This window comes from Dipodomys merriami, unplaced genomic scaffold (genome assembly GCF_024711535.1).
Source record: "Dipodomys merriami isolate MVZ:Mamm:240054 unplaced genomic scaffold, mDipMer1.0.p SCAF_4, whole genome shotgun sequence".
Taxonomy (NCBI): domain Eukaryota; kingdom Metazoa; phylum Chordata; class Mammalia; order Rodentia; family Heteromyidae; genus Dipodomys; species Dipodomys merriami.
In genome coordinates, this window is record NW_027205603.1 from 76,510,606 (window position 1) to 76,538,323 (window position 27,718).

The 27,718-nt window shown below is 37.5% G+C and overlaps 1 protein-coding gene across 1 annotated transcript; it reads left to right on the forward strand.

Moving 5' to 3' along the window:
* Positions 1 to 1,496: 1,496 nt before the first annotated feature.
* Slc30a8 (solute carrier family 30 member 8) lies at positions 1,497 to 27,182 on the forward strand. Its single transcript, XM_069991833.1, has 9 exons — positions 1,497 to 1,512; positions 2,130 to 2,279; positions 6,888 to 7,084; positions 13,577 to 13,723; positions 16,541 to 16,694; positions 20,344 to 20,494; positions 22,786 to 22,891; positions 25,581 to 25,715; positions 27,037 to 27,182. Exons 2-9 carry the CDS (start codon positions 2,146 to 2,148, stop codon positions 27,180 to 27,182), a joined length of 1,170 nt encoding a protein of 389 aa, XP_069847934.1. The 5' UTR covers positions 1,497 to 1,512; positions 2,130 to 2,145.
* The last annotated feature ends 536 nt before the right edge of the window (positions 27,183 to 27,718 follow it).

The following is a 27,718-nucleotide window of genomic DNA, read 5'->3' on the forward strand; positions in this document are numbered from 1 at the left end:
ACCCGGAAGCACAACAAATCAAAGAAAGGTTGGACAAATGGGATTGCATAAGATTGCAGAGCTTCTGCAGGGCAAATGACATAGCTGGCAAGATCAATAGAAAGCCCACCGATTGGGAGAAGATCTTTACTAGCCATACAACGGACAAGGGTCTCATATCTAAAATATACTTGGAACTCAAAAAATTAAACCACCCAACAACAAATCCTCAAAGAAACAACTGCCCAATAAATAAGTGGGCGAAAGACTTAAAGAGAAGCTTCTCTGAAGAAGAAAGAAGGATGGCCAATAGACACATGAAGAAATGTTCAACATCCCTAGCCATAAAAGAAATGCAAATCACCTCACTCCAGTTAGAACAGCAAAAATCAAGAACTCTAACAACAACAGATGCTGGAGGGGATGTGGACAGAAAGGAACCTTACTTCATTGTTGGTGGGAATGTAAACTTGTTCAACCACTTTGGAAAGCAGTATGGAGGTTCCTCAAAAGACTTCACATAGATCTCCCCTATGATCCAGCAATCCCACTTTTGGGCATTTACCCAAATGTTTACAAACAAGACCACACTAAAGCTACTAGCACAACTATGTTTATTGCAGCATTATTTACCATAGCTAAGATATGGAACCAACCCAGATGCCCCTCAGTAGATGAATGGATCAAGAAAATGTGGTATATATACACAATGGAATTCTATGCCTCCATCAGAAAGAATGACATTTCCCCATTTGTTAGGAAATGGAAAGGTTTGGAAAAAATTATATTAAGTGAAGTAAGCCAGGCCCAAAGAAGCATAGGTCCCATGGTTTCCCTTATTTACAATATCTAGTATAGGTATGAGTCAAGCAGAAAAGGTCAGATAATGTGATGTTAGGAAAATGAACCCTTAAATATGTATTTTAATGTTTTCGTTTCTTTCATGCATGTGTTTCTAACGCATTTATAAGATTATTTCTTTGTTGCTTTGTATGTCCCTCCCCCACAGTGTAACCCCCGCTTTCACTATATTTGATGTCAGTATAACATGTGGAGGAGATGGGGACAAACAAGTCGTTTAAGGATTCAGGTGGACCTGTTGCAACAATGAGAAGTACAAAATGTCATGTCAAAACCAGCTTTACAATGTCGGTGTGGGGGGGGAGGGGGGTATAATTGGGTGGGGGGAGGGGGGTAAAATTGGGTGGGGGGAGGGGGGAGGCGGGGAAGGGAAGTGAAGGGTAAACAAAGGAGGAGGCTGCAATGCTTGGTAAGAAATGTATGCATTATCCTGCCCATGTAATTGTAGCCCCTCTGTACAGTATGTTCTCAAATAAAATAAAATACAATTAAAAAAAAAACAATACCTGCTATATGATCAAGATTTTCTGTGCTCTCTTTCATGTGGAAAAAGAGTGCTTCAGAAATAATATGTCACTTCCTGGGAGTTTGTGAATTGCAGGTCTCTGAGGAGCAACTTGGAAGACTTTGTTCCTGAGAGTGTGATGGGTGAGCCTGACAGAGTTTCCTAGGGTGAGTCTTTAATCCTCAGCAGAGGGGCTCTCCACGAAGGAGAACACAGTTCACTCCTGTTTTTTGTGCAAGGCATGGGTGGGAGGGTGGATGTCTGTTGTCACCCAGAAGGACAGTCTGTCCTTCCTAGAGCCTATCAAAGTGTTTCAAAGCTGTGGGAAACAGGTTCCGTTTCAGTCTTCAATAACGAATGATCCTTTTCCTCTCCTTCAGTATAAAAATCCCAGAGAGAGGGGGGGTGGGGGGGTGGGAGGGAAGAAGGGAGGGAAGGGGCTGAGTGAGAGGGAGAGAATGATCACAAAGGGCAGAAGGGCAGCTGTTTTGCAGCTCATTCAAGTGTGTGTATTGTAAAGCTCAAACTGCTACATCAGCATTTAGTAGAAAAACCTTTGAACTCCTTTACCCTTTAGAAAGTGTAGTCAAATCACAGACACACAAAGACACACATGCACTATAGTATTCCACCTGCAATTATCCTTGGAAAGCAGTTAGTGTGGATGAAAGAATGATAGATGATATTCCAACAGGCTGTAATTTTAGTGGACCTACTAAGAACACGGATGAAGGAGGTTCATTAATTTAAGTTATAGAAGCTTATGTATATTTTCTTTGGAAAGTGTGTGAATCGCTTCCATGCTCCTTTGCTTCCAAAACTGGATAGTGAATTCAACAACAACAGCTTTCATCCCAGCCATCATGGAATTTCCTGAACGAACTCACCTTGTGAATGACAAAGCAGCCAAGATGTATACTTTCACACTAGAGAGGTAACAGACACCTGTGTCTGCTTCTTCATTTTACTCTGCTTTAAGTATATAATAACCCCCCAGACTTTATTGCTTCAGAATGGTAAAGTTCTGTTTTGAAAGTGGAGGGTAATTTGCAACATTTTAGAAGTGATCAATGGATTTGTATAATCTATATCCTAAAAAATGCAATACTCTACATAGTTGGTTTTATTTCTTAAATGTTGTAAGTGTATAAAGAAAACATTCAGATTTTTTTCTTCTGTAGCTTTTCTTCCTTTTCTTTATTTTTTCCCCTTTGGTAGTTTTTCTTAGAGAAAACAGACATATCCAATCTAGTATGTTTATTTTTCTATTCCCTATATGATTCTCATTTTTAAGATAGAAACTAAAGTTTATAAAATTATACTTTAAAACATATGCCATGAATATAATTTCTGTTTAAAATAAGCTCTTGAGCAAGAGAATATCTTGCTTGGCTTGGGCATCTGCATCAACAATGCCCTATTACTTACATGTTGTTCACTCACAGGTGGTCTGCTGCCTTTATCTAGTTGCTAAGACACCATCCCTCCAGAGAAGCATTCTTCTACCTCCCAGTTTAATGCCACTATACTATTGTGATGATAGATAACAATTCTAGGCAATTGTATGTATGTAAAATGTATTTCAAATCGCTGAAAGTATTTTGAATGTTTTCACCATGAAGAAATGACAAAAATTTGAGAAGAAAAATAGATTTAGCGTGACTTAAGCACAGTACAACCCACACATGTATTGAAACATCAAATTGCATTCACGGTATAATTTTTATGTTTTTATATATCAGTTAAAATTAATTTAATTAATTAAAAATAAAGCATCTTCTTTCCTCTCTCTATTATATTATAATCTCTTAATATTGACTCAAGTCACTGCTTATTTCTTTCTTAAAGTCTTTGTCTTAAAACACAGCACCCAGCATACGAGAGAGAGTAGGAATATTTCAAGCATGTAAAAAATATATTTATTGAATGAATGAATGAATCAATGGAATCTTGGAAATGCTTGATGAAAACTCAGATTTCACCTCTTTTTACAAGGCTAGTATTTGAGTTTCTTGGGGAAAGTAATATGAAAGCAAAACCAGTATTGTCATGTCAAAGATAGTCAACATGAAATGATATAAAAATATCATCAGTACTATTGTGAAAAGAGAGAAACAAGAGAGCTTAACCAACCAAAGTAAAATAAAAAAGTTTCTGTAAGATGATGAGAATAAAATCATTTTCTAAGTTGTATTTTTGCAGATGAACTGCAAGGTTCGTAAAACCTTGCTCTGTTTTGGGTTTTTTTTTGTTTAGTTTTATTATTTTCTCTTTATCTCTTTTATCCTTTTATTGTGTTATTTGGTCTCATTCCTTTTCTTCAATGCTTTTATCAATACTTGAAGGCCTAGGATTCTATTGAGATTTTATTCATCACTTGTAAATACTTCATTTTGTGATGCACCGTTGCGTTCACTTTTTATAACCCACTTGTTCAAATAGTACTTCTTAGAAGTCACATCATTTTTTAGATCAAGAACCTCTTAGGCATCTAGAGACATTTAGATCACTCTGCTGTAATGAAAAGATGAGGAATGTATTTTAACTTTTGTTTACACCTACTTTCAGAGTCATAGAATCTTTTGTGAGCCCAGAGAAGATGGTGGGCACAAACATACACACATGAAACAGTATCAAACTTCTTTGTTTGTATGTATTTTATGGTTGGACAGTACTTTATTTTTGCCAGGCAAGTGCTCGGCTGCCTGAGCTACATGCTAGCATTTTGTTTTCTCTTTAGTTAGTTTTTGGATAGGGTCTCACTTTTTCCCTGGGCCAGCCTTAGACCATGCTCATCCTACCTCTGACTGCAGCACAATTGGGACTGTAGACATGAGCTCCATGCTCAGACCCTCAACATATATCTAATTGTGATGAACTGTCTGAAGCCCTCTTTTGTACTTCTGCCTTAATGTTTGCTTCAAGGAGCAAAGCCAGCTTAGAGTATACCCATACCAGTTAATCTTAGAGCCTAAGAAAGAAAAAAAATAGAAAAGAAAAAGAAAACCAGTATCAAACAGCAACAATTGCCTATGCTTTCCACACTTCTCTTCATGGTGTTCTCCTGGTAGGATTCCTGCCTTGTTCTAGCTTCTCAGCAATTCTGGGTTAAATTCTCTCTACTGGTTACTGGCTATCTGTTTCTCTACAGTCACAAGACTCATGCCCAACATAAAACAAAACTTAACTTCATAGGATGAGACAGTGTCACTGCACATGAATGTGCCTGCCTTCCTCTTACTGTCTCTCACCTCAGAGAGGAAACCATCCTGCTGCCATGGCTCCTCTGAGTTGATAGCCACCAGTGATCACAGCATTCTATGTTTGTTGAGTGGCACACTCAACAAGGGTGTGTATTACAGTACAAAGGCAAAAAGGAACTCATTAGAGATCTAAATACCCTGTCATTTTCCCCCAAATGGCTCTTATTCTCACAAAGATTACGTAGATCTGCTCCAAATCCAAAGTGTTATTAACCTTGATAGAAACCTTCCAAAACTAATTTGATAAAATACAATCAAATTCATAGAAAGATAAGTGCCTTTGGACCAAGTAATTCCCTTTCTAAGATTACTTATTAAGAAGATAATAAAATATTGAGCAAAGATGAACCGTAAGAATATGAATCATAGTGTGCTTATATGAGCAAATAATTATAAAAGAGAATTGTTGAATAATAGAAAATCACTTAATTATGCTATGGCATATTTAGATTAAATACATTTTTCTATGTGTATGAAAAATAATTATATTTGAGATGTAAGAAATTGCAGAAATTAGGTAATTTCTGTTTCCAGGAATCAGGTTCTGAAGTTGTATCTTCTATAGAATCCTGCTCTGATACTGTAGTCTTACTCATATCAATTGCAGCTGTTTCACAGAGTTGTGGCCATGTAACTTGCATAGAAGTTATCCTGTTTTCAGTTCTAGGAGTCTGCATGTTGGATTTAGCCACTTGCCTGAATGAAATGACCTAAGCCAATTAGCTCATTCATATTCTTCTGACTATACTAGTTGGTTGTCATTTGTCCAAATTGGGATGTACTTCTAGAATTGTGTAAGAGGAGATACTCTTCTCTATATGAGAAAAGAAAAACATAGCCTGATTCCAAGAATTCCCCTACAATGAAGAAAAACAGCCTGAACTTAAAGCATGGTTGCAAACAACAGAGAAATGTATCCAAAGCCCTCTTCAAACAGTGCCTGAACCCCATACACCACTAGGTGCCCTCAGTTGTAAAACCAAATATTCTCATTTGATCATTTCTATAACACAATCTTTGTCTTCTATTCTTGCAAACAAAAATATTCTAACATAGTATAGACCCAATTATGTGTATCAGAAAGCTATGCAATAAGATAACAGTAATGATTATCTCTCAGAAGTATGCCTCTTTCCTGCTTTTTGCTTTTTGGCAATTCTAGATTTTCCTATAATGAATATATAGATATGGCTTTATTTTGAAAAAATATATAATTTGTCATCATAATGTGCAGGAACTAAGCCAAAACCCTAAGACTTTTAACTCCAGATGATGATAAGCTAAATGAAATCACTCAAGTAGAAGCTAATTTATTGTGTTTTTAACCTTACAAAGCCAGAAATGCAAAAATTTTAATTCTAAGAATCTCATTAATGCATTAAAACAAGTTAACCAATTTGTAGAAATCCGATTAGTTCATAATCCACAGACATTGACATCTGCAACACTAAAAATTGGTTTTGAGTGTACTGACACTGAGAGAGAAAGGCTGTATGGGACCAAGTGGGAAAACAGCATGTCTAGAATCCTCTGTCATTTCCTGGGGATTTGATGTCACTCAGGTAATGACTTTAACTCTCTAGACCTTAGTTGTAGCCAAGAAACTGCAGTTAGACTAATTGTTATCTACAACATTTCTATCTGGGAAATTCTAGGAGTCCATAATGGTCTTGAGTTATGCTTTATATTTGATAGACGGCTAGTCCTTGCCTGCTTTGGAAACTCCAAGGTTTAAAATCTCATTATGACACGAATGGTAGATGGCCTGCACTGGGGTGAGAAAAATCCCTGACAGTTCACAAGGTCTCAGCATGAACATGTGAGGTGATCCTATAATGACTTTCATCTGAACTTGAATCATTGTCTGGCTCATGAAAAATATTTTACAACATCCCCTGATTATTTAATTACTATTTTATGGCACAGTTTCTCAATATTTTCCAAGTGAAATACATTGGAAGGTCTTGCATTAGTCTGCTATTTTTTCTCCTGTCCCTTTTTGTACCTTTTCAATCACCTTGTCAGCTCTCAATCATCAGTTGGTATTGAGTAGATACACACTTGGCCAAATGAAAGTTAAACTTGTAGTAAATGTGAATTTAGGAGGAAATATTTTTACTTGTTCCTTACACTTGGTATATCTTGTAGGAGGGCTGTGAGTGATGACTTCCCAACTAGTTAGCATATGTCATAACAGTGGTTCTATAATAGTACTGTCAGTGAGATGTTTGCTTGTAACCATGTTCATTCCTTACTCTCATCAAACTTATCCATCGTGTGGAACTTCAACACAAACATGTGAATAAAGATCAGTTTCCTGGAGAAAGGCCAGAAGAGCTGGAACTAGAAGGCATCTATCATTGCCACAGCCACTCAAAGGCTGCCGAAAACAGAGCACAGGAGCAAGTGCATGCCAAATGGAAACTTTGTGCTGCTTCAGCGATGTGTTTTGTTTTCATGATTGCAGAAGTTGTGGGTGAGTATTATTAGAAATGGCTTGGGATGTTTGAATGTTCTGTAGGAAGAAGGAGACCAACTCGAAAGGAACTCAGCAAGGTAAAGTTTACTCCTGCAAAAGGGTGCACCATCAGCCCAAAATCTGGCAAGCAAGCACACAAACAGGCTGCTCCCTGTTTATCACTAACCCAGCAAGCCTTGCCCCTCTGCTCCCATTGGCTGAGTACAGTCTGCAAAAGGATATGGGCTAATTAACAGGACTTAACTAAAATTCAAGGAGCTTCTAAAAGGATGTCTTAATTAAAGTGCAGCAGGGAAAGGATGTAAATAAAATGTAACCCACAAGGGTCAAGCCACCTGATCAAGGAACTATTCAGAAAAAATATTCTTACAATGTTAATAGGAAGGAAGCAAACTACTTTTTTTCCCACAGTATTGTCCAAGGAGTCTCTGACACACAAATAAACCATGTGTCATTATAGGAGGGTTACTTAAATTCTTCTTTAAAAGCATTAATATTCTCTATGTATAAAGTAACAACATGATCAGTGTACATAAATAGAAGAAAGAACAAATTCCATTAGTAACCTACATTTCAGTGACAATCTCCAATAACATTATGAAATATTTTGTACAATTTATTTTCTATGTATAGCTCACAAATTTTTAACCCAATTAAGAATATTCTAAATGCTTATGACCAGAGTTAAAAACTGCTCAAAATGGTGTTTATGTCTGTAAACATTTTTATACCTGAATATATTTTATAGTAGGCCCTACTGAGATTTATTTATTGTTAGAAATGCAGGGAGATTTTCTGCTTGTGGACAATGCTACAGTGGAAAATCGACTACAACTCTGTCTTTCTGGCTCATCCCTTCTAAAAGATTTCTAAATATGGAACCAATGCTTGATGGACAGGAATATTTTTCTTACTTGCTCATATTGACAAATTGTTATCCAAAATCTTGATATGATTTGCATGTCTGCAAAGATGATTCAAATTGTCATCTAAACACATTTTAATCCTCTAAAAGCTTTGTTAATGTTTAGTAAATGTTTAATTTTAATATTCATTTCTTTAATTGTTACTGTTAGAACATTTTTACATGCTTATTATTGATATGTATTTCCCTCTCTTGTGAATGTACAGCTTCATTCTTAGTATCTATTGTGTATTGCATTTCAGAGAATTTTCTAAGTCTCTCTATATTTATCTATGGAAACTATATTTAACAGAGTGTTAAAGCATTTCTAGTAGTTCTCTGATTAACTTTCATTTTTTTGGTTTTGAGATGTTTTAAGCTTTATAAAGGTAAATGTATAAATCTTTTCATTTTGGTAAGATTTCTTTCATGACTCATCATTTCAGCACTAGCAATCTTCATCTACTAAAAGATAAGTACTATTTTTAGTTGCTTAAACTTTTCATTTAATTTTCATATCTATGTGAAATGAAACATATTACATGCTCTAAGAATTGAAAACTTTTTCTCCAAATAGCTAGCCAACTTTTCAGCATCATTTATGACAAAATTATTTCCCATTGGTATTTGATATATTTTAATCATTTATTTGCTTCTTTTATTTTTAATTAGCCTTAATTTCATTCTGACACTTCCAGTTATTCATAGTGTGCCTCCATACTGTTTTCCATAGTGGTTGCACTAGTTTACAGTCCTGTCAAGAATGTGGAAGGATTCCTTTTCTCCCATTTCTTTTCCAGCAGTTGCTGTTGTTTGTGCTCTTTATGATGGCCATTAAATCTCAATGTCCTTTTGATTTGCATTTTCTTTATCACTAGAAATGTTGAGGATTTCTTCATTTATTTACTGTTGATTTGTACTTCTTTGGAGAACTGTCTGTGCAGTTTATATTAATTAGGTTGTTGTTTCTTTGGAAGTTTAGGTTTTTTGAGCTCCGTGTAGATTCTGGCTATAAATACCTTGTCACTTGTATAGCTGACAATATATTTTTTCTCATTCTGTATCTTTTATCCTAGTGTGCAGATGCTTTTTAGTTTACTGTGATCCCTATTGTCAGTCTTTGCTTCTATTTCCTGAGCTATTTGAATCATATCCAAGAAGCTACTGTGGATGCCAAAAAATCTAGTGTTTTACCTGTTCTTCCCTGTAGTAGTTTCAAAGTATCAGGTCTTACGTTAAGATCTTTGGTCCACTTTGAATTGATATTAGTAAGGGTAAGAGATTCTAGTTTTAGCCTTCTTCATGTAGATTTCCAGTTTTTCCAGCATCATTTGTTGAAGTGGCTCTTTTTTCCAATATACTTTTTGGGCACCTTTGTCAAAAATTAGATAATAGAGGTGCATAGATTCATTTCTAGGTTTTCTAATCTGTTCCATTGGATTTCCTGTCTGCTTTTGTGCTAATATCATGCTGCTATTGTTATGACTATGTAGTATGCTTTGAAGTCTGGTATTGTGATACCTCCAACATCATTTATTTTTGCTCAAGATGGCTATTTATGCTTCCATGTAAATTTTTGGATTAACTTTTCTAACTCTTGGAAGAGTGATATTAGGATTTTGAAGGGTACTCCATTGAATTTGCTGTAGATTACTTTTGACAGTATGGCCAGAATTACAATATTAATTCTGTCAATTCATCAACAATCAAGGTCTTTCCATCTTCTGATTTTCTTCAGTTTCCCTCGTCAAGGTTTTACAGTTTTCAGTGCAGAGTTCTTTCAACCCATTTGTTTGGTTTGTTCCTAGGTATTCTACTTATTTGAGGTTATTGTGATTGGAATTGTCCCCTAATGTTTCTCAGACTGTTTAATTGTTGGTGCACAAAAAGCTACTGAGTTTTGCGTGCTGTTTCTTGCTGTATTGCCAAAGTGTTTATTAGATCTGAGAGTTTGGGATGGAATCTTTATGGTTCTTTAGTATAAGATCATATCATCAGAAACTAGGGATAATCTGACTTCTTCCTTCCCTAACGTGGATCCCTTTTATTTCTTCTCTTGCCTGATTGTTCTTGCTGCAGGTCACCAAAACATATTCAGGTTGATAACTGCCACAAGATCTAGAGCAGAGAGGAGGAAGAACTAAGGAAGGAAGGATAAGAGCTTAATGTGCCCACTCTTCATTCATTGCCTTTTGAACCTGTTGAGTTGGGAATGCTTCTGATTGTTTATGAAAATTCCTCATTAAAAGCCATAAAGCAAGTGGATCAGTCTGATTGAAGTTCAGTACAGGCATGTGAACCATGGGGAAGCCCCTTGGAACAATGAACAATTAACTCTTTAGCAAAATCAATATTAGGATAGTGAAACGTTTCTTCTGAGGTATGGACACTAGTGGGAAGTGAGTAGGCAAATGGAGAGAATAAAGAAGGATGAATATGGTCATCAATCATGTACATGTGTGAAAATGAAACAATGAAATTGTTGAACTTGGTTTGGGAGGTGAAAAGGGGGAAAAGGGACAGTGAAGAAGGATGTGAGTCTGATCAAAGAACATTGCATGCATATGTTTGCACAGTGATGGATGCAAGGTAATATTGTTAGAGAAGTTTTCTTTTCAGTCCTGTCCTCTAGTCTCCATGGAAAGTGTCATGGGGATTTAAGGCCAACTGTCTAAATTTGAGTCCAATACTCTTTTGCTGCCACCTTTACCCTGTAAGCCCTAAGTAGATTCTGTTTCGAGTACTGAGTCCTATCTGGGTCACTCCTGCTTTGTTGTTGATCAATGCTCTGCACATGCTGTTGCCATTTCTTTTACCTTTGCAGTTACATTTAGCCACAAGCTTCTCCTCCTTCCCAGTCATCCTTTCCAAAGAGTCCTCTCAAATATAAACTGCATATGACACAACCTTGAGTTTGAATTTTAAACAGACCTCATTAATCCATGGTAAAATAGAACTTGACATAGACTACTTCCCACAAGTGTCCTAGCTCTCTTTCCACTCTCATTTCCATTTTTTCCTCTTTTCCTCTATACTTTCTGACTTTCCAAAAAGGTGACAGTTCTTCCTTTTCTCTTTGTTCCTATTCTTGAAAAAAATCCCTCTTTTCTTGCTAATTCACACTACAGTTTTCTTTGAAGAGTTCCCAAGGTCCCCCAGTATTCACTGTTCCTGGGCCCAGTAGTGGGGCCTCACAGCAATGAGAGTTTAGAAATCACTGAAGAGGAGGGCTGTGATTTGTTTATCTTTATGTTCCCTGTTCCTGATACCATGCACAGTAAGCGCTCAATAAATGCTGACTGGATTATTAATTATCAATAATATCCTATGCTTTTAGAAGCAAATGCAAGCTCAACCACAAGCCACCTCTTGCAAACAATTTGCTCTATAACATTCAGCAGTAGACACAGATTTCTGAAAGGTTCTCATGATGAATTCTGATGGTTAAAAAAATGATTCTGGGGTCCCAGTTCTCTATAGGCATGTGCTGCTTCTAAAGCAAGCCCTATTTCTTTCTCAGTTGCCTCTTGATTTCAGCTGAGCCTATTCAAGTATCCCCATATGACTTCCTCTCCTTGACTTAGCCACATTTCCAGTGTAGCACAGAATCATCACTCACTGCTGAGATTGCAGCATGTAGCTTATCTGCATCTAGTCATTCTCCAGGAAAGAAATAATACATTATTAACACAGCTTTATTATCAGGACGCAGTTTGGCAGATAGAGCAACATTAGTGGATAATTGGAAGGACAGCTGATTTGTTAGCAAAATGTTGCCTTTTGCCTAATGAATCATTCTGATTTTTGCACTGACAGCTCAGTAACAAGCTTGAAGACTACTTTGCCTCAGACCATTAAACTTTGACAAACCAGTTATTAACTATAGCTAGAGCCAAAGTCTGTGGGGATTATTGCAATTATGAGCCATCTATGTAATTTTTTTTAATCATTAGGCGAGACAAGGTGAGTCAGATGATGGAGGAGCTGATGACTGACAGTCTTGGTTGCTTTGTAGTACACAAGGCAATAAACAGTTGCAGGAAGGGTGAATCAGTCAGCAGAAGCTCTTTGCTGGGAGGATGTAGTGAGAGCAATAAAGGTTATTGCTCTCAAACAACAAGCCCGCTCAGGAAGGAAAGGACAAGGTTTTTCTCTTTAATTTCTACTTTAGAGGCTGGAGGTCTTTTCAGTGGAGAACTAGAAGAAAGAGGAAACACATTAAATGGAGAGAAAAGCAAGGCTGGGCACATGTGGCTTGGGTTCATTCTCATTCTTTTTTGGATTATTGTTGCATCCCATGTGTCCTTTTTAAGGTTACATTATTTATTTTATTCTTTTTTATTGTCAAGGTGATGTACAGAGGGGTTACAGTTACATAAGTAATAAGTACATTTCTTGTTGAACTTGTTACCCCTTCACTCATTTTTTTCCTACTTCCCTCCCTCAACTCCCTCAAGTTGTACAGATGATTCCCAATATATTGTCTTGTGAATATCACTGTTGTATTGGTTCTCTCTTTGTCTTTTGTCTCACCCTTCTATTGTTCCCCTCCCCTTCTTTAACTCACATAAATGCATATACAATACCAGGGTACTGAAATCAAATACAGTGACAACAGTCCCTTTTGAAAAGCATTTTTTTTGCCCATTTCCTTTTCTCTCCCTACTATTTATATAGTGATCTCAAACTGAGGTGTATAATAGAAATTAGTAGAGCTAAGGAAATAGGAAAGTCTATGCTGAAGTTACAAGTCAATTAATAATATAGATTGCAACATCTGGTTTACAGACAGAAGTTAAACCCTCACCCTGGAATATGCTACTCTTTGAATCTGGTCTACACCTCTCTACTTCATCTTTTTTTTTAATATTTTATTTTATTTTATTTGTGAACATACTGTACAGAGGGGTTACAATTACATGGGCAGGATAATGCGTACATTTCTTACCAAGCATTGTAGCCTCCTCCTTTGTTTACCCTTCACCTCCCTTCCCAGCCTCCCCCCTCCCCCCCACCCAATCCTTCCCCCCCTCCCCCCCACCGACATTGTAAAGCTCGTTTTTGACATGACAATTTGTACTTCTCATTGTTGCAACAGGTCCACCTGAATCCTTAAACAACTTGTTTTTCCCCATCTCCTCCACAAGTTATACTGACATCAAATATAATGAAAGTGGGGGTTATACTGTGGGGGAGGGACTGTTTTTTTTTCTTTCATGCATGTGTTTCTAACGCATTTATAAGATTATTTCTACTTCATCTTTTATGTAGCCCTTCTCTGAATCGTGATGCTCTAGTCTAAGTGGGATGGCCTCCATATTTGCTTCATACTTTCCAATCTTTCTTCCCTCAGGAGTTGTTTCATCTTAAAAGTTTGTTTTTCCAAGTTCAAATTCTAATCATTTTGCTGGACCTGTTTCTTTGTCACATTGGGAAGCCCAAGTAGATTAAATAAACTTGAAAAATGTTCTCTCTCCTGAGGTTTTTGAGCCTGTAGCATTTTCATTAACTGTGGATAGAATGCATATGAATCTAGTTACATTCTGAACCCTTTAATTCAGTGTATAGTATTTCAATTCCCCTAGGTGGACATATTGCTGGGAGCCTGGCTGTCATCACTGAAGTTGCCCATCTCTTAATTGACCTGACCAGTTTCTTGCTCAGTCTCTTTTCCTTGTGGTTGTCATCCAAGCCCCCTTCCAAGCGACTGACATTTGGGTGGCACCGAGCAGGTATAAATCTATTTAACAATACTGACAGGACAGTGACTCAGAGTCCGATTGAGGCAAAAATGAAAGGGTAAGAACAAAGTTTTGTTAGAAAATCCTTCTAAGGGAAGACTCTGGGTGCACAGGATAAAACAAACGTGTATAGGAATCTCTGTTCTTGATAGTTATTCAGCAGACAGCCAGATCAATGTTGCTACCTCCTCTCCTGTGGAACAAAGGGAAGATGTGCATTATGGTAGCTGCAGGATCATCTCCTGGGTCTCAATGTGGGGGAACAGCCATGATATTATTCATTAAATTACTCTTACTCTGGATCCTTGAAAGAGAAAATTTATTCGAATTCCTGCCATATTGTGAAATAAGGCCTGCAGTGCCCAAGAGAGTTGTGGAGACTGAGCACTTTTTACTAGGGTGTTAATAGTAGCATATGGACTGCATAAATAGCAGTCATCCATTGCTATGGTTTGAGTGTTGCTTTCCAAACTCATGTGGAAATTCATTGCCATTATGATGGTACTAAAAGAGAGGACCTTTAGGGAGGTGATTAGGTCATGAGGGTTGTGTTCTCATTCATGGATTATTATTGGGTGAGTGGGCTCCTGATAGAACAGATTCAGTTCCACTCAATTTCCTCCATACTTTGTGTATGCTTACTTATCCTGCCACCATATTCCCATGTGGCATGCACAGCTGCTGACACCTTGGTTTTAGCACTTCCTAGACTCTAGAACTATGAGAAATAAACTTCCTTTCTTTATCAATTATCCACTCTAGTATGTCTGAAGAAAATGTACTAAAACAGCCATTCTGTGAATGGATAGCTCAGATGAATATATGTTCAATCAGTATCAACCTCAAGAAAGAGAGTCAAGAAGGAGGAGGGAGCTCCTTTCTTGGAGATATTTCTTTCACTACAGTAACTATTTGCTCATGTGTAGGTGTTAGCCCAAGGTCACAATAAGGGTTTAGTCTTTGAGACTGTCTTTTAAATTTTGGCTACTTTGTACACAACACCCTTTCCAACACATATCCATAGCAACTCCATTGCTTTGCCTCTGTTATTCCTTATATCAGGTGGAAGAGATTCTGCCTGAGTTTTCTGTGCCTCAGGGGGAACAATAGTCATGGTTCTGTTTTCCCACTGATGGAGAAATCGCTGTACAGGGGTGCTATGCCTCTTTCTTATCCCTGGTGGTTTGCTGACATTCTTCATTGTACCTTGTTTGTAGATCCCTGCTTTAATATTTACATGGCATTCCCAAGGGGCATGTGGAAGTCTAGATTTCCCCTAAGAATATGTATACCTGCCTTGTAGGAATATGGAATCTCCTTATTCTGATATGATCTTATCTTAACTAATTCTACTTGGAAGAATCCCAGTTTCTTTCTTATTCTATTCTTTTAAGTTTGAACTAATGATCTTATACTTGCTAGGCATGCACTGTATTACATGAGCTACAAATAAGTCTACTCATCTGTGAGTTCTGTTTTCAAATAACAACAAAATTTGAGGCCTTATGATTAACATTTCCACATATGAATTTAGGAGGGACACAATTCAACCAATAACATAAGTCAGCTTATTGTACAGATAGGCTGTTATTATACATAGTTTATGGATAAAGAAACTCAAGCTCAAATAGGTTACTATAGTTAGTGACTGGCAGGTCACATAGGTCTGACACTTTAAATCATGCCCTAAACATCTGCCCCAGCCATTCTAATTATGTGAGAAAGTCAGTTGATATTTAGTGTCAAATGAATATTAATTACACATCATGATATGTAATTGAAAATAAATAAGCACATCAAATATGTAATTTTATAGGTTACTCTGTTTAGGAAGAAGACAAACATATGCAGTAAATTTGAAGAAAACATGAAGTAGCTAAAAAAAAGGTAGCATATGAACATGGCAAAAATCACGAAGAGTATGCGAGAGGCTGTAGTCTGAGAAGCAACCGACAGATAGTAGGAGTGCCGCTTGAAAGCAGACCATGTCTGGGGCTAATTTAAAGGGGGATAAGGACAGCAACATGACATGTGGCTGACCAGTGACTCCCAGACCCAGGCACTTTGAGACCTATGTGGATTTTTAGAATCTACCTGAGAGATTGGGGTAAAGATCAAGGGAAGCATTAAGGAACAGTAACTGAGCAAAGGCACTTTCCTCAATGGACAGATTGAGTAGTACTTTATGTTCAAATATTAATGCAAATGTCTCCATACTGATGTTTCTTTGCCTTCCTGTTGCTCCCAGAAGGCCGTTAGAGTGTAGATAAGCCTCAGAGCTTCCTCTGTGTTGACAATATGTTGGGTTGGCAAATGCAACTTATTTTCATCAAGTATCCTCAGAAGCCTTCCCTCTTTACTATTTTATTCTACTAAAGGTGCTGTTACTGGCAAGTCGTAAATGTTTTATGGGGAAATTAAGAGTTTCTAAACACATTTTCCTCCTTGTGGCTCATTATTTCATCTCCTAATAAGTTTCGATCATTTTAGCACCTGTTTAAATTAAAATCCCCAAGGAAAACAGTGAGGGCAGACAGCAATTAATCTGTTCTCAAAATTTGCTGGAAATTACTTAGAAATAAGGAACATAATGAACTCAGACACTGGTTTTTTTATGCATGTGACATTAAAGTGCCTCATCTTGGTTCTCAAATTCATCCACACTTTTTCTTTGTGAATTGTTGACTGAATTACTTTAAAACCTCTTTTTCTGAGGGTAAAAGAAAAATATGTTTGGGTTCTTGTGTGGAGTGGGTGATGTATGGGAGATTTTTGAGTGTGGCTGTGTTTATGCATTTGAATTTCTAGAGATCCTTGGTGCCCTGCTGTCAGTCCTTTGCATCTGGCTGGTGACTGCTGTGCTGATGTACATGGCATGCGAACGCCTAATATACCCTGATTACAAGATCCAGGCAACCATTATGATCATTGTTTCAAGTTGTGCAGTGCGGGACAATGTTGTGTAAGTTATAGCCACATTAAGTGCCTGACTGACTTATCTTTATCTGTATCTGGACAAGAATATTAAAAGAAACCCTCCTCGACTCTTGAAGATGCTGGAGACCAAACACGTTGTTCAAAAGTCAGGCTCAGAGAGTCAAAGGATACATGTTTTTTCCTTATGAGTTTACAAGCTAGATTTAGCTAGATTTAGCTTGTCAACTTGTAAGTAATGTGTTTGGTGGCATGCAAGTGCAATACAAGCATATTAACTGAACTAGTGTAGATTCAAATCAGAACTCAAATAGTGTAATTCCTTAGAAAGGCCAAGTCCAAGTTCAACAAGGCAAATACCTGGATGAAAGAGGTGAGGGGAGAGAGGTAGATGAATGAGGAGGAGAAGAGGAGAATACAGTCAAGAATCCAATGTATGTACTACAAAATTAAGAAGAGTAAGGGAAAGGGTAGGTAGGAAAGGGATGAGTGAGAAAGTTGAAAAAGGGGTGGAACTGATCAAGACATAGTATATTCATAAATTGTTTTGTTAAGGCCAGCTCCTTTGTACAACTACGTAGAGATATAATTAAAAATCTCATGAAAACAAAAAAATTAAAAATAAAAGTAAGTCTGTTCACTTTAAATTACACCAAAAGGTTTTAAACATTGGCTATTTAAACTATCACTTCCGTACACTTCTGTACACTTCTATACACTTCCAGTAGTGTATAGGAGTCAGGGCTGATATGATATACTGTTAGGTTGACTGTTCACGGCACACCAACTTTATAGAGTAGGAAACTGAAGTTCAGAGATGTTAAATATATTGTCCATTGGGTAGTATAGAATCAAGATTTGAATCATATTCATAGACTTAGCATTGGGGTTCTGGACACTCTGCTCTCTAAATGCATGTTTGTTTATGTCTCCATATGAGATGTGATTTTTGCCTGTTCAGTTTACTAAGTGAATACATTATGAGTTCTCAGAGAACTAAATTGGAAGAGATCTTAGAGCTTTTGTACTCCCGTTTCCCTTCTCATTTTGAATTCTTTTGTAGTATATTCACTAAAAATGATCATATAAATACGTACTTTTTGTTTTTTTATTTATTTTTAATTTAATTTAATTTTATTTGTGAACATACAAATACGTACTTTTTGGAGTGTTATTGTGTTACTCCAAGTTTAGGAATTTGTAGAATTTTGAATTTTCAGATTAGGCATGCTTAACTGGTGAAGGCTATGAAAATACTTTAAAATAAAAAGAAAACCCTCTTGATATCAAACACCAGGTAAGGAATATTCACTCCCTACCCCCTATTTATCTTCTCCCTTTCAGTGAAACTTGCCTTATTCTAGGAGTTGTTTTTTACATGAAAATGAAGATGGCAATAATAGAAGTGAATTTTAACAAAGGATGTGATGGAATTTTTCCAATTAGAGGACATGCAAGCCTCAACAACTTGAAATTTCCCTCTTAGGTCACTCTAAGAGTCTTGCCTTGTAACACCTCCATTCCTTATCTTTCAGTTTGTGGACAATTCCTTAAGATTCCCCTCAGCTAAACAATATAAAGAATGATGTTTAATTTTCTATCACTAACTAGATCCTGATTCCTACCAGTTAGCTTGAGACTGAACTTTACATTGGCACTGGAAGAAAGAATGTGGGCAGATCAATGCAAATCTATCAATTCTAGGAGATAAATACTCCAGAGCCCATGTCCTGCTAATTGGGGGTCAGTAACATCATCTTTGCATGAGGAGAACAATATGTCTTCAGAGCAGCAGGAAGAACTAAAGTATTACTAATTTCCTGAGAGGCCTATGTCACAAAGATGGTGTTGATGCTACACAAAGATGAACGATAAACCTAGCCAGCTACCACAATCATCTGAGACCTTAATGATGCAGCCTGATTTTCCATATTGATAACATCCAATTTTTCTTTTTTCCTTTGTTCTACTGCACCTGCTGCTGAACATTGACCATAACATTACTAGTATTTTGCACACTTAAAAGACAACTGGGACTGGAAAGCTTTGCTTCCCCTGCTTAATGAGGTAGTTATTTATGGGTAAAGTTGCTGAGTGACTAGAACGCTTCCTTGAAGATCTGAGATTGTGGGTTTCTAGTGTCACTGGAGACTGCACTACCTGAATATAGACATATCAGAACTACAATCAGCTCCTTGGGGACCCAATAGCAGGACAGATAGTTCCAGTAGAAGTTGTGACAAAAGTTGCAGACAGAACCCTAATACTATTTATTGCAGGCTAGGGTTTTGTTGTTGTTGTTTTTCTGCCTAAAGTGTTCTCTCCCCTCAGACTATTTACCTCTATCATGACCTTTTGATTTCAGCTGAGTTGATCTATTTCTCTAAGTCAAACACCTTTGTATGGTACCAGTCCTTGAGGAGACATAGATAAGTAATAATCTGTGTGTGTGTGTGTGTGTGTGTGTGTGTGTGTGTGTGTGTGTGTGATCCCTATCTTATCACAAAACACAAAACCATATGGGGCTATACATTTATTTGCACTGACTTTATGGTGCAAGCCTTTCACACATGTGTGGCATATGAATTCCTAAGTAAGTTTTCCCTTCTTTTAAAATCATGTTAAACAACAAATGGCAATGTGATAAGCATACATGACAGCTATGGAGAGGCTATTAACTAGAAGTCATAATGGAAATTAGGGAACTTTAGTTCGTACTTAATCAAGAGTAAGTTTCTACCCCAATACTGACAATCTGAGAACTATTTTCTGGAATGACCAGATCTTGGTAGACAATAATTATTTTGCTTTCTGATGTTGGAGTCAGAGTTAATAGATATTTTGCTGCAAGAAGACAGGGATACATGGTATCCCATGCAATATGTCTGGGCTTTAAAAATATTTGTTTAAAAAGGTTTAGAAAGAGATTATAGCCAAAATATTCCTTGCTGGTCATTAGTGAAACAGTTCTCATTTTGCCTTTCCCCATCCTCTTTAAGTTGCAGCTAAAATAGAGTCAGATGTAAAATTTACAGAGCTTTTTACTCTAGCATCTTGAATTGGAATAGAGATGTTAAAACTTACAGTGTGATGTATATGTGTAGGCACATGTATTAGTGCTATTATAATAAATGAATGTATTTCTGTCTCAGGATATAACAACACATACAGGACTTTCATCAGTGGACATTAGGAAATTACTCAAACAGCATGGCACTGAAAAAATTAAATAAATTTAAAGAGTTACAAACTTAACTTTGTTACAATTTCTTACTTCTTATTTTAGCCCTTTCTGCTGTGGTATGCATTTGAAACCAATACATTTAATTAAGCTTCCCGAAGTTTCCAATTTAAGCCCAGCTCAGTGCCTGACATTTAGTAAATGAATGAAATTTTTTCCCCCTCTTCACTGTCAAATACATGATTCTCATCAAGGAAACAATAGAAACGTTTATGTGAAGCAGAGTAGCATTAGGTGAATGAATTAGAAAACTGAGATGGCTTTTTTGTGTGAAAATTTAAAAATTCTCTGATGCATTTATGTTCAAGTATCAAACATAATTATCTAACTACTTGCCATTTTGGAAAACACTCTATTGCTGCAACTCCTTCAGTGTGCTGCACAGGTTTCTAAGACTTACTCTTCTCTATACTCAGAACATTGTGCTCTCTCGCAGACTCACTGTGGTTTTGCACCAGAGAGGTCTAGGCTCTCGTCACAGGGAGGGACAAGAAAACACCAGTGTAAAGGCAGCTTTTGTGCATGCCCTAGGAGATGTATTTCAGAGCATCAATATGCTTATCTGTGCCCTTATTATCTACTTTAAGGTGAGTGTGTTTGTTTACCTACTACCATCATAAATACATGGATTAAGTCATAGAGATGCTGATCCTCCAGTTTTACTAGTATCAACAACCTATGTTTACCTGCACAAACAAACCACTTTGCAAGAGTAAAATGAATACTCAAAGCCGGAAGCCTTAGTCTTTCCCAAATTCCTAAGAACAGTTGTCTTCAGTTATTTGATTGCTGGTCTTTTAAGACAGTAATTCCTTTTGTCATGATGTTAATTAAGATGGGCAGTAATGAAACTATGAACACCTTAAGGTCCTTTGATTGTTAGCAACAGAAGAGATTTCTGACTCATTTAAGCAAAATGTATACTTAAAATTATTATTATTAATTAGTTGTACAAAGATGTAGCGATGATCCATGTCACTCATTCCCTCATTCTCCCCCGTTCCTCCCTCCCATTCCTGTAGGTAAAATGTAATCTTAGTAGCTGAAATTTATTGAATGTATTTGAGTAGTGAAATCAAGATAGGAATAAGGGAAACTTGTGTTTCATCTAAGCACCATACTAAAATAACTGTATTTTCAACAAATTTTTCCTGTTCTTGTCACTGCTAAAGATCAATATTTCTGGGTAGAAAAGTCTTATTGACCAAGTTTGGGTTTCATACTTGTATACTTGTTGCTTGATTGGTGAAGTGTTGAACACCTGACTCATTGTCCTGCCAACATTACTTACAATATAGGAGTCGCTTATTTTGCCCAAACCAGTGTTAGGCACAAAGTATAAATTGAGTTGGGATTCTGATCCTGAACAATTTACTACTTATCTCTATCTAGTAATATGAAGAACAGAGGTGAGTGGGTATAGTAGGTAGGGCAAAGGAGGAAAATAACATTTTCTCTTTCTTTGATGAGATACTTAGGTTGGACCTCATTGCTTTGTATTTGTTAGGTAGGTTCTATACAACTTGAATCATGTCTCCAGCAGACCTTTTGCTTTAGTGGTTTTTCAATTAGGTTCTTGCGATTTGGACTGTAATTCTATTCATATTTCACACTTACCTGTCTGACAGGACATGCCACTGCATGAATTTATTCATTGAAAAGTATACTCACAAACTCTGTGCTGGGGCTAACCTTCAACTACAGTCCTGCACTACACCTCCCAACTCTCTAAGATTACAAGCTTGAGTTACTGAAGCTGACTAGTTCTTTCTTTTTTGCATCATGATTGCTCAACTTTCAGAGGCTTTGCTTTTTTCAGTTTTTGCTAAAATGTGAAAAGATGTAAGTGAAAGTGACAATGACATATTTGAAGTCAGGAGGACAAAAGGCTCTTTGAAAATTTCAAGTGTAAGGCAAAAAACAGTTAAAAATTATAAAGGCTATTGGAATTTTGAGAGTAGCCTTATATGATGATAGAAGCTGATGTTGAGTTTCTTAGAGACAATGGATCATGGGCTTTTCCTTGGCATTGAACTTCATCAAAGGCAGAACAGCAGGTGTTTCTCCCTGATGTCCCTGGCATCAGTGAAAACAGAGAAGAATGACACCTTGGCTTATACCATTAGGACTACATCAAAGATGTCTGTCTCAAGTGTATGTATCAAACTGAAGAGGAAAAAAGATCTAGCCCCAGTCAGTCAAGACCAAGAGCATATATAGTTGATATCTGCAACCTCTGTGTAAATCACACCCTTTCTTGTCCTCACCATAGTTATAAATGATAAGACATTGGATAATGTGGGTATTGTTGTATGTTTTCACCACAGACATTGTCCTTCATTTGAGAAATGTTGAGTCAAGTCTTTTGAAAAAACACTAAAGTGAATGTATTTCACTTTTATTTTTCATTTTAATTTTCTGTATAGCTCATGTAAGCCTCTTTTCTACATGGCTCAGAGGTCTCTTGCCTCTACCTGCTGGATTACAGGTGCGTGCCACCACTGCTGGCCTCAATGTAGTATTTAGAGAGGAAGGGAAGGGGAACAACAAAATGATGAGACAAAGGACAAAGAGTAAACCAATGTAACAGCGATATTCACAAGACTATAAGTTGGAAATGATCTATACAATTTGGTAGGGGGGGCAGGATTTGGGAGGAGGCAAAGAGGGAGAAAAATGAGGGAGGGGGTAGCAAGTTAGACAAGAAATGTACTCACCATATTATGTAACTGTAATCCCTCTATATCACCTTGACAACAAAATTTAAATTAAAATTGAAAAAGAAAGGAGAAAAACAAGAAGAGTACTTATTTCATTAATCAGGCTTTCTTGCTAGGAAGTATGAAATTTTCTTAATCTAAATTGCTCTAATTTCCAGCCAGACTACAAAATTGCTGACCCAATCTGCACATTTATCTTTTCCATCATGGTTTTGGCCAGTACCATTAGGATCTTAAAAGACCTCTGCATCTTGCTTATGGAAGGTATGAGTGATTTCATTATTAGTCCTAGGATCAGTGATTTTCCTTCCTTTAACCACAAAGGGAGAAGACTGTAAAGTGTACTCTCTGCTAATTTCTTTAATAGATGAAATTAAAACAGATTAGGGATTTTTGAAAATAAGTTTTCATTTACATGAAAGCAATTAAAAGAGAATTGGCTTCTGTTTATAACTTTAGCAACTGCTAAATGATATCTCATGGTATAAAAGAACACCAAATGCAAATTATAAATATACCACTGGAAGGAAATACTGCAAAAGATTTAGACCTTTCCCTAGGTATACTTGAAAAAGGTCTAAGAAAGACAAGAAAAATCTACCTCTCAGGTAGCATTATAACTGAATATCTGAGTCTAAGCACATTTCAAAGAACAAGAACATCAGGGTGACCTTTTATTTATTTATCCAGCAAGAGCTTACTGGGTCTGGCACTGCTAGATAGTGTACTCAAAGGAGAGTTACAAAGACAAACAGAGGAGCGGCTAGCTCAGGCCGCATGAGGCAATATTTTAATTGTGAGAGAAATAGATTATCCAAATGATTACAGAGAACTGACCCTTTGCAAGTACTACAAAGGAAGTGTGGGGTTTTAATATGGCATGAGGATAGTTGGCTAGGGAAGTGATGTTACTGACTCACTCAGCCTAGAGTGAGCTTTCATGCGTATTGACCCTATTTCCCACAGCCAGTCTAGCCCTGTGATTCTTCTGGTTTGTTTGGCTCCTTGGGTCTTCCAGTGGGTATGGATTAGATGACAGAAATAACCCTCACTGTAAAGGATATTCTTTCTTGGCCAAGCATGGTATTGAGGGTCTGTATAATCCTAGCTATATTGGTGGCAGAGTTGGAAGATCTTGGGGCAAGACCACTTGGGCAAAAGCATAAGACCTATCTGATAGACTAAAATGTAGAGGAAGGAGAGAAGGAAGAAGGAAGGGAGAAAGGAGGGGAGAAATGGAGGAAGGAAGGAAAAAAGGGAGGGAGGAAGGAAGGTAGAAAAGAAGGAAGGAAGGGAAAGAGAGGGATGAAGGAATGAATGAATGAATGAATGAATGAACCAATGAATGAAGGAGATTCATATGCTTAATGTTTACTGTTTGCCCTTCCTCCCTGCATTCAAGAAATGCTGGTTTCTGCTTCTTCTAGGCCACAACTTTATGTTTGTTAAAACATGCTGGGACCACCCCACAGTTCTTAAGTCAGTAAGTCTTATAGAGAAGGAAGAACTGAAGGGGTGAGAATTTAAATCTCCTTCCCTCCCTCCCTTCCTTACTCCCTTCCTTTCTCTCTCCTTCCCTCCTTCCCTCTTTCCCTCCCTCTCTCTCTTTCTCCCTTCCTTTCTTCCTTCCTTTCCTCTCTCCGTCCCTCCATTCCTCACTTCCTCCATTCCTTCCTCCTGAATACTAGGCAATTAAATCCAGTTCTCTGGATAGGGGGCCCTGTACGTAAGTATTAGTTAAATACTTTCTTTTTATTTTTCTGTTGGTGGTGGGGCTTGAATTTAGGGCCTGGGCACTGTCCCTGAGCCTCTTTGTGTTCAAGGCTAATACTCTCCACTTGAGCCATAGTGCCACTTCCAGTTTTTGAGTGTTAATTGGAGATAAGAGTCTCACAGGGACCTTTCTGCCGGTGCTGGGTTTGAACTACAATCCTCAGATCTCAACCTCTTGAGTAGATTGGATTACAGGCATGAGCCACCAGCGCCCAGATATTTCTAGATGATCTAGTGAGCATGTAGGGCCAACATCCACCTAAGTAAAGAAATGGAGAGTTTGTAATCCTCCTTTTTTTTAGGATTTAGGACTTGAAGAGAATTTTTTTTCCCTCAGGAATAATTCAAAATACTCTGCAGTTTGAGTTTAGTTTGATCCTACTTCATATTGCTTCATGGAAGAAACAAAGAACTGGTCAACACCTTATTTTACTCTGAGCAGCAAAAGGGTCAGGATACTAGGAACAGATTAAAGTAGTCTGACGTTAGTAACAGAATGTGTGTGAATGAAATTGTTGTCTTCTAGTAATAGCAATAGCAACAACAAATCTTTACTGAGCACTTGCCATGTGTAAGATTTCTACTAAACACTTTATTTATTTAGTAACCCTAAGAATTTAATAGTATACTTATCAATGTTAGAATCCTCTTTAAATTCAGTTTTTAAGTAAGTTGTTAAATAACCAATCCTGTAGGACATTACAATTTATTAAGAACAGATGTTTTCTGAGTTGCTTCTTAAATAATTCTGCAATGCCACACAATTTTTATCACCTTTATTTTACTATAAATATGCTAAGGATAAGAGAATTTTTACAATTTGGTCAGTCTCACAATAGTTGCCTTGAAAATGTTAACCCAGAATTTATTGTTACCTAACTCCAACCTGTTCCATTTTTTCCCAGCATGTGTGAAAAGATTACTAGGAAAAGCATACTTATTTTAATAATATATTAAGGATGCTTACTATAATTGACTATTGCATAGTAAATTCTGAAAGTATTCTGTCTGTGAATTTTTGATTAATGGCAAACCCTTTAAGATAGCCAGATTTGTCAATATTGAAGCCAAAAAGACAGAGAAAGTTGACATTTGGGTTAGGACTTTGCAGCCTGTTTAGCCATCTCGGTGAATTATTTATAGCTGAGTAACAACAACCTCTCACTCTTACTTTTTCCAGGTGTACCAAAGAGCACGAGTTACAATGGCGTGAAAGAGCTTCTCTTAGCAGTGGATGGTGTGGTGTCAGTGCATAGCCTGCACATCTGGTCTTTAACAACAAACCAAGTGATTCTCTCAGCTCATGTTGCTGCAGGTCAGTGAATTCTGTAAACACCCTCGACAAGATCCAGTCGTTGTCTTGAAAAGTCAGCAATTTCTTTTTTCTTTGTAGAGCTGCCCTTATTGTCTATTGCCTGTCAAAACAACTGTAAAGTATTTTGCACTGCCCAGGGCCTTTGAAATCCAACCCACTTATCATGTTGTCATAGCAACAGTGATCCAGATGGCATCCTCCCTCAGGGCTGATCACAGAAAGAGAAGAGATGGCACCAAGGCTAAATGTCTCCCCAGGTACAGAGTTTAGACCCTAAAAGGTCAACTTCACCTGGTTGGTATGGTGATCTCTTGGTCAAAAATAAGGATGTTAAAATTGATCTCGACTATTGCCTTTGTCTAAGACACACACTAAATATTGGAAGAGGAAATACACAGGCTTTTCCTTTGAAGTTCTAATGGACTACCAGATGTGCTGGTAAAAATCACGGCAGGTCCTTCAGTGAGTGGTTGGAAGTCCTGCACTCATGTGAAAAATATCTTAGGCTATTGGTTTACACCTAGCTACTTTGGCAAACAGAAAATAATTTTGTCCCTGTTATGTCTTAGGGCTGAGAAAAGTGGTGAGTGGAAGTTCTTTCACTGCTGAAGAGAGTGCAGGCCAACCAAGGATGTTATGTTAGTCTTCTAAAAAAATGACCCAAGAAGTTACTACTGAGAGGCAGGAGACAGAAGAGCTGGTGGCAGTCATTTGAGAGCTGTACTTTCTCAGGCATCCTCAGCTTCAGGGACTCAGTTCTGGCTTCAGGGAATTTACAGATATTCTACACTAATATTTCACCACAAATGGAAGAATATAGTTAACAATCAGATCACAATGGAGGAGCTGTTCCAGTCCCCGGATCCCATTTGGGAAAGGAGAAAGGATGGCGGCGAGGGTTTCTGCTTTAAGGAAAATCTGTCGGGAACTCTAAATGCTCCCTGAGCCTGCCACTTCCTCTTGATATAAATTCTAATTAAGTCCAAGGGCTGCAACCAGAGATCCCTGGGGTTGGTGAGCAGGAGTATATATGAAATAATATTTTTGCTTTGGCAGTTTCTATGGCTCATACAGTATTCTATGCACAATGAACCAGCAATAAGTGTGAATATGAATGTTCCTATAGTGAAGGGTCTCCACTACCTTAGAGTATCCCCCTGCCTTGTCTGTGTGAGTGTGGCTGTCAGAGCCAGTATGGTGTCTTCTGAGTGCTTGGCCTGTGGCCTCCACAGGCCTAAAATGAAACACGAGGAGCTGAAGTCAGTGATTCTCGCCCTTGAGAGCAACCAGTGCTCATCTCCCGGTTGTCCTTTGTCAACAGAAGCCAGCCAGGACAGCCAGACAGTGCAGAAGACGATTGCTCAAGCCCTCCAAAGTAGCTGTACCATGCACACACTCACCATTCAGGTGGAATCTCCAGCTGACCAGGACCCCAATTGCCTTTTCTGTGAAGACCCTCAGGACTAGCCCAGTCATATTGCAGAGCAACAAGCTGCTCTACAATTTCTGGCACTTAGGAAATAGGCAAAGGAAGAAATTTGAGAGTCATGATGCAGAACAATGCATATTTGCTTCTTTGTTATTTAGCTCTATCCAGCATGAATGAAGATTCAATTAGATCCATCATTCAATTGGATTCTACACTCATCAGTAGATATGTGAAATTATGGTAATGTGTGTATAGATTATTTCTAACTGGAAGTGAAATTATAGCTATTTGTAAGCACAGGCAATAACAGATTCTCCCTCCTCTAATTCCCATTCTGAGAATGAATGGGTGAAGTTGAACTCAGGAGACTCTTCTCAGCAATCAATCAGTGCCAACTACAAAGAATCACAAAATTTGTCCAAAACACAGAAATAAAGATTTAAAGTGCTTTGTCAGAGTCAATAGAGTCATTAAAACTTGACTGTGACATCTGAAGTGTGACTTGAGGTGATATCTGCTTGTCTTCATCATTACTCTTCACTAACTAGAATAGAGAGTTCCTCTGTCAATCTTG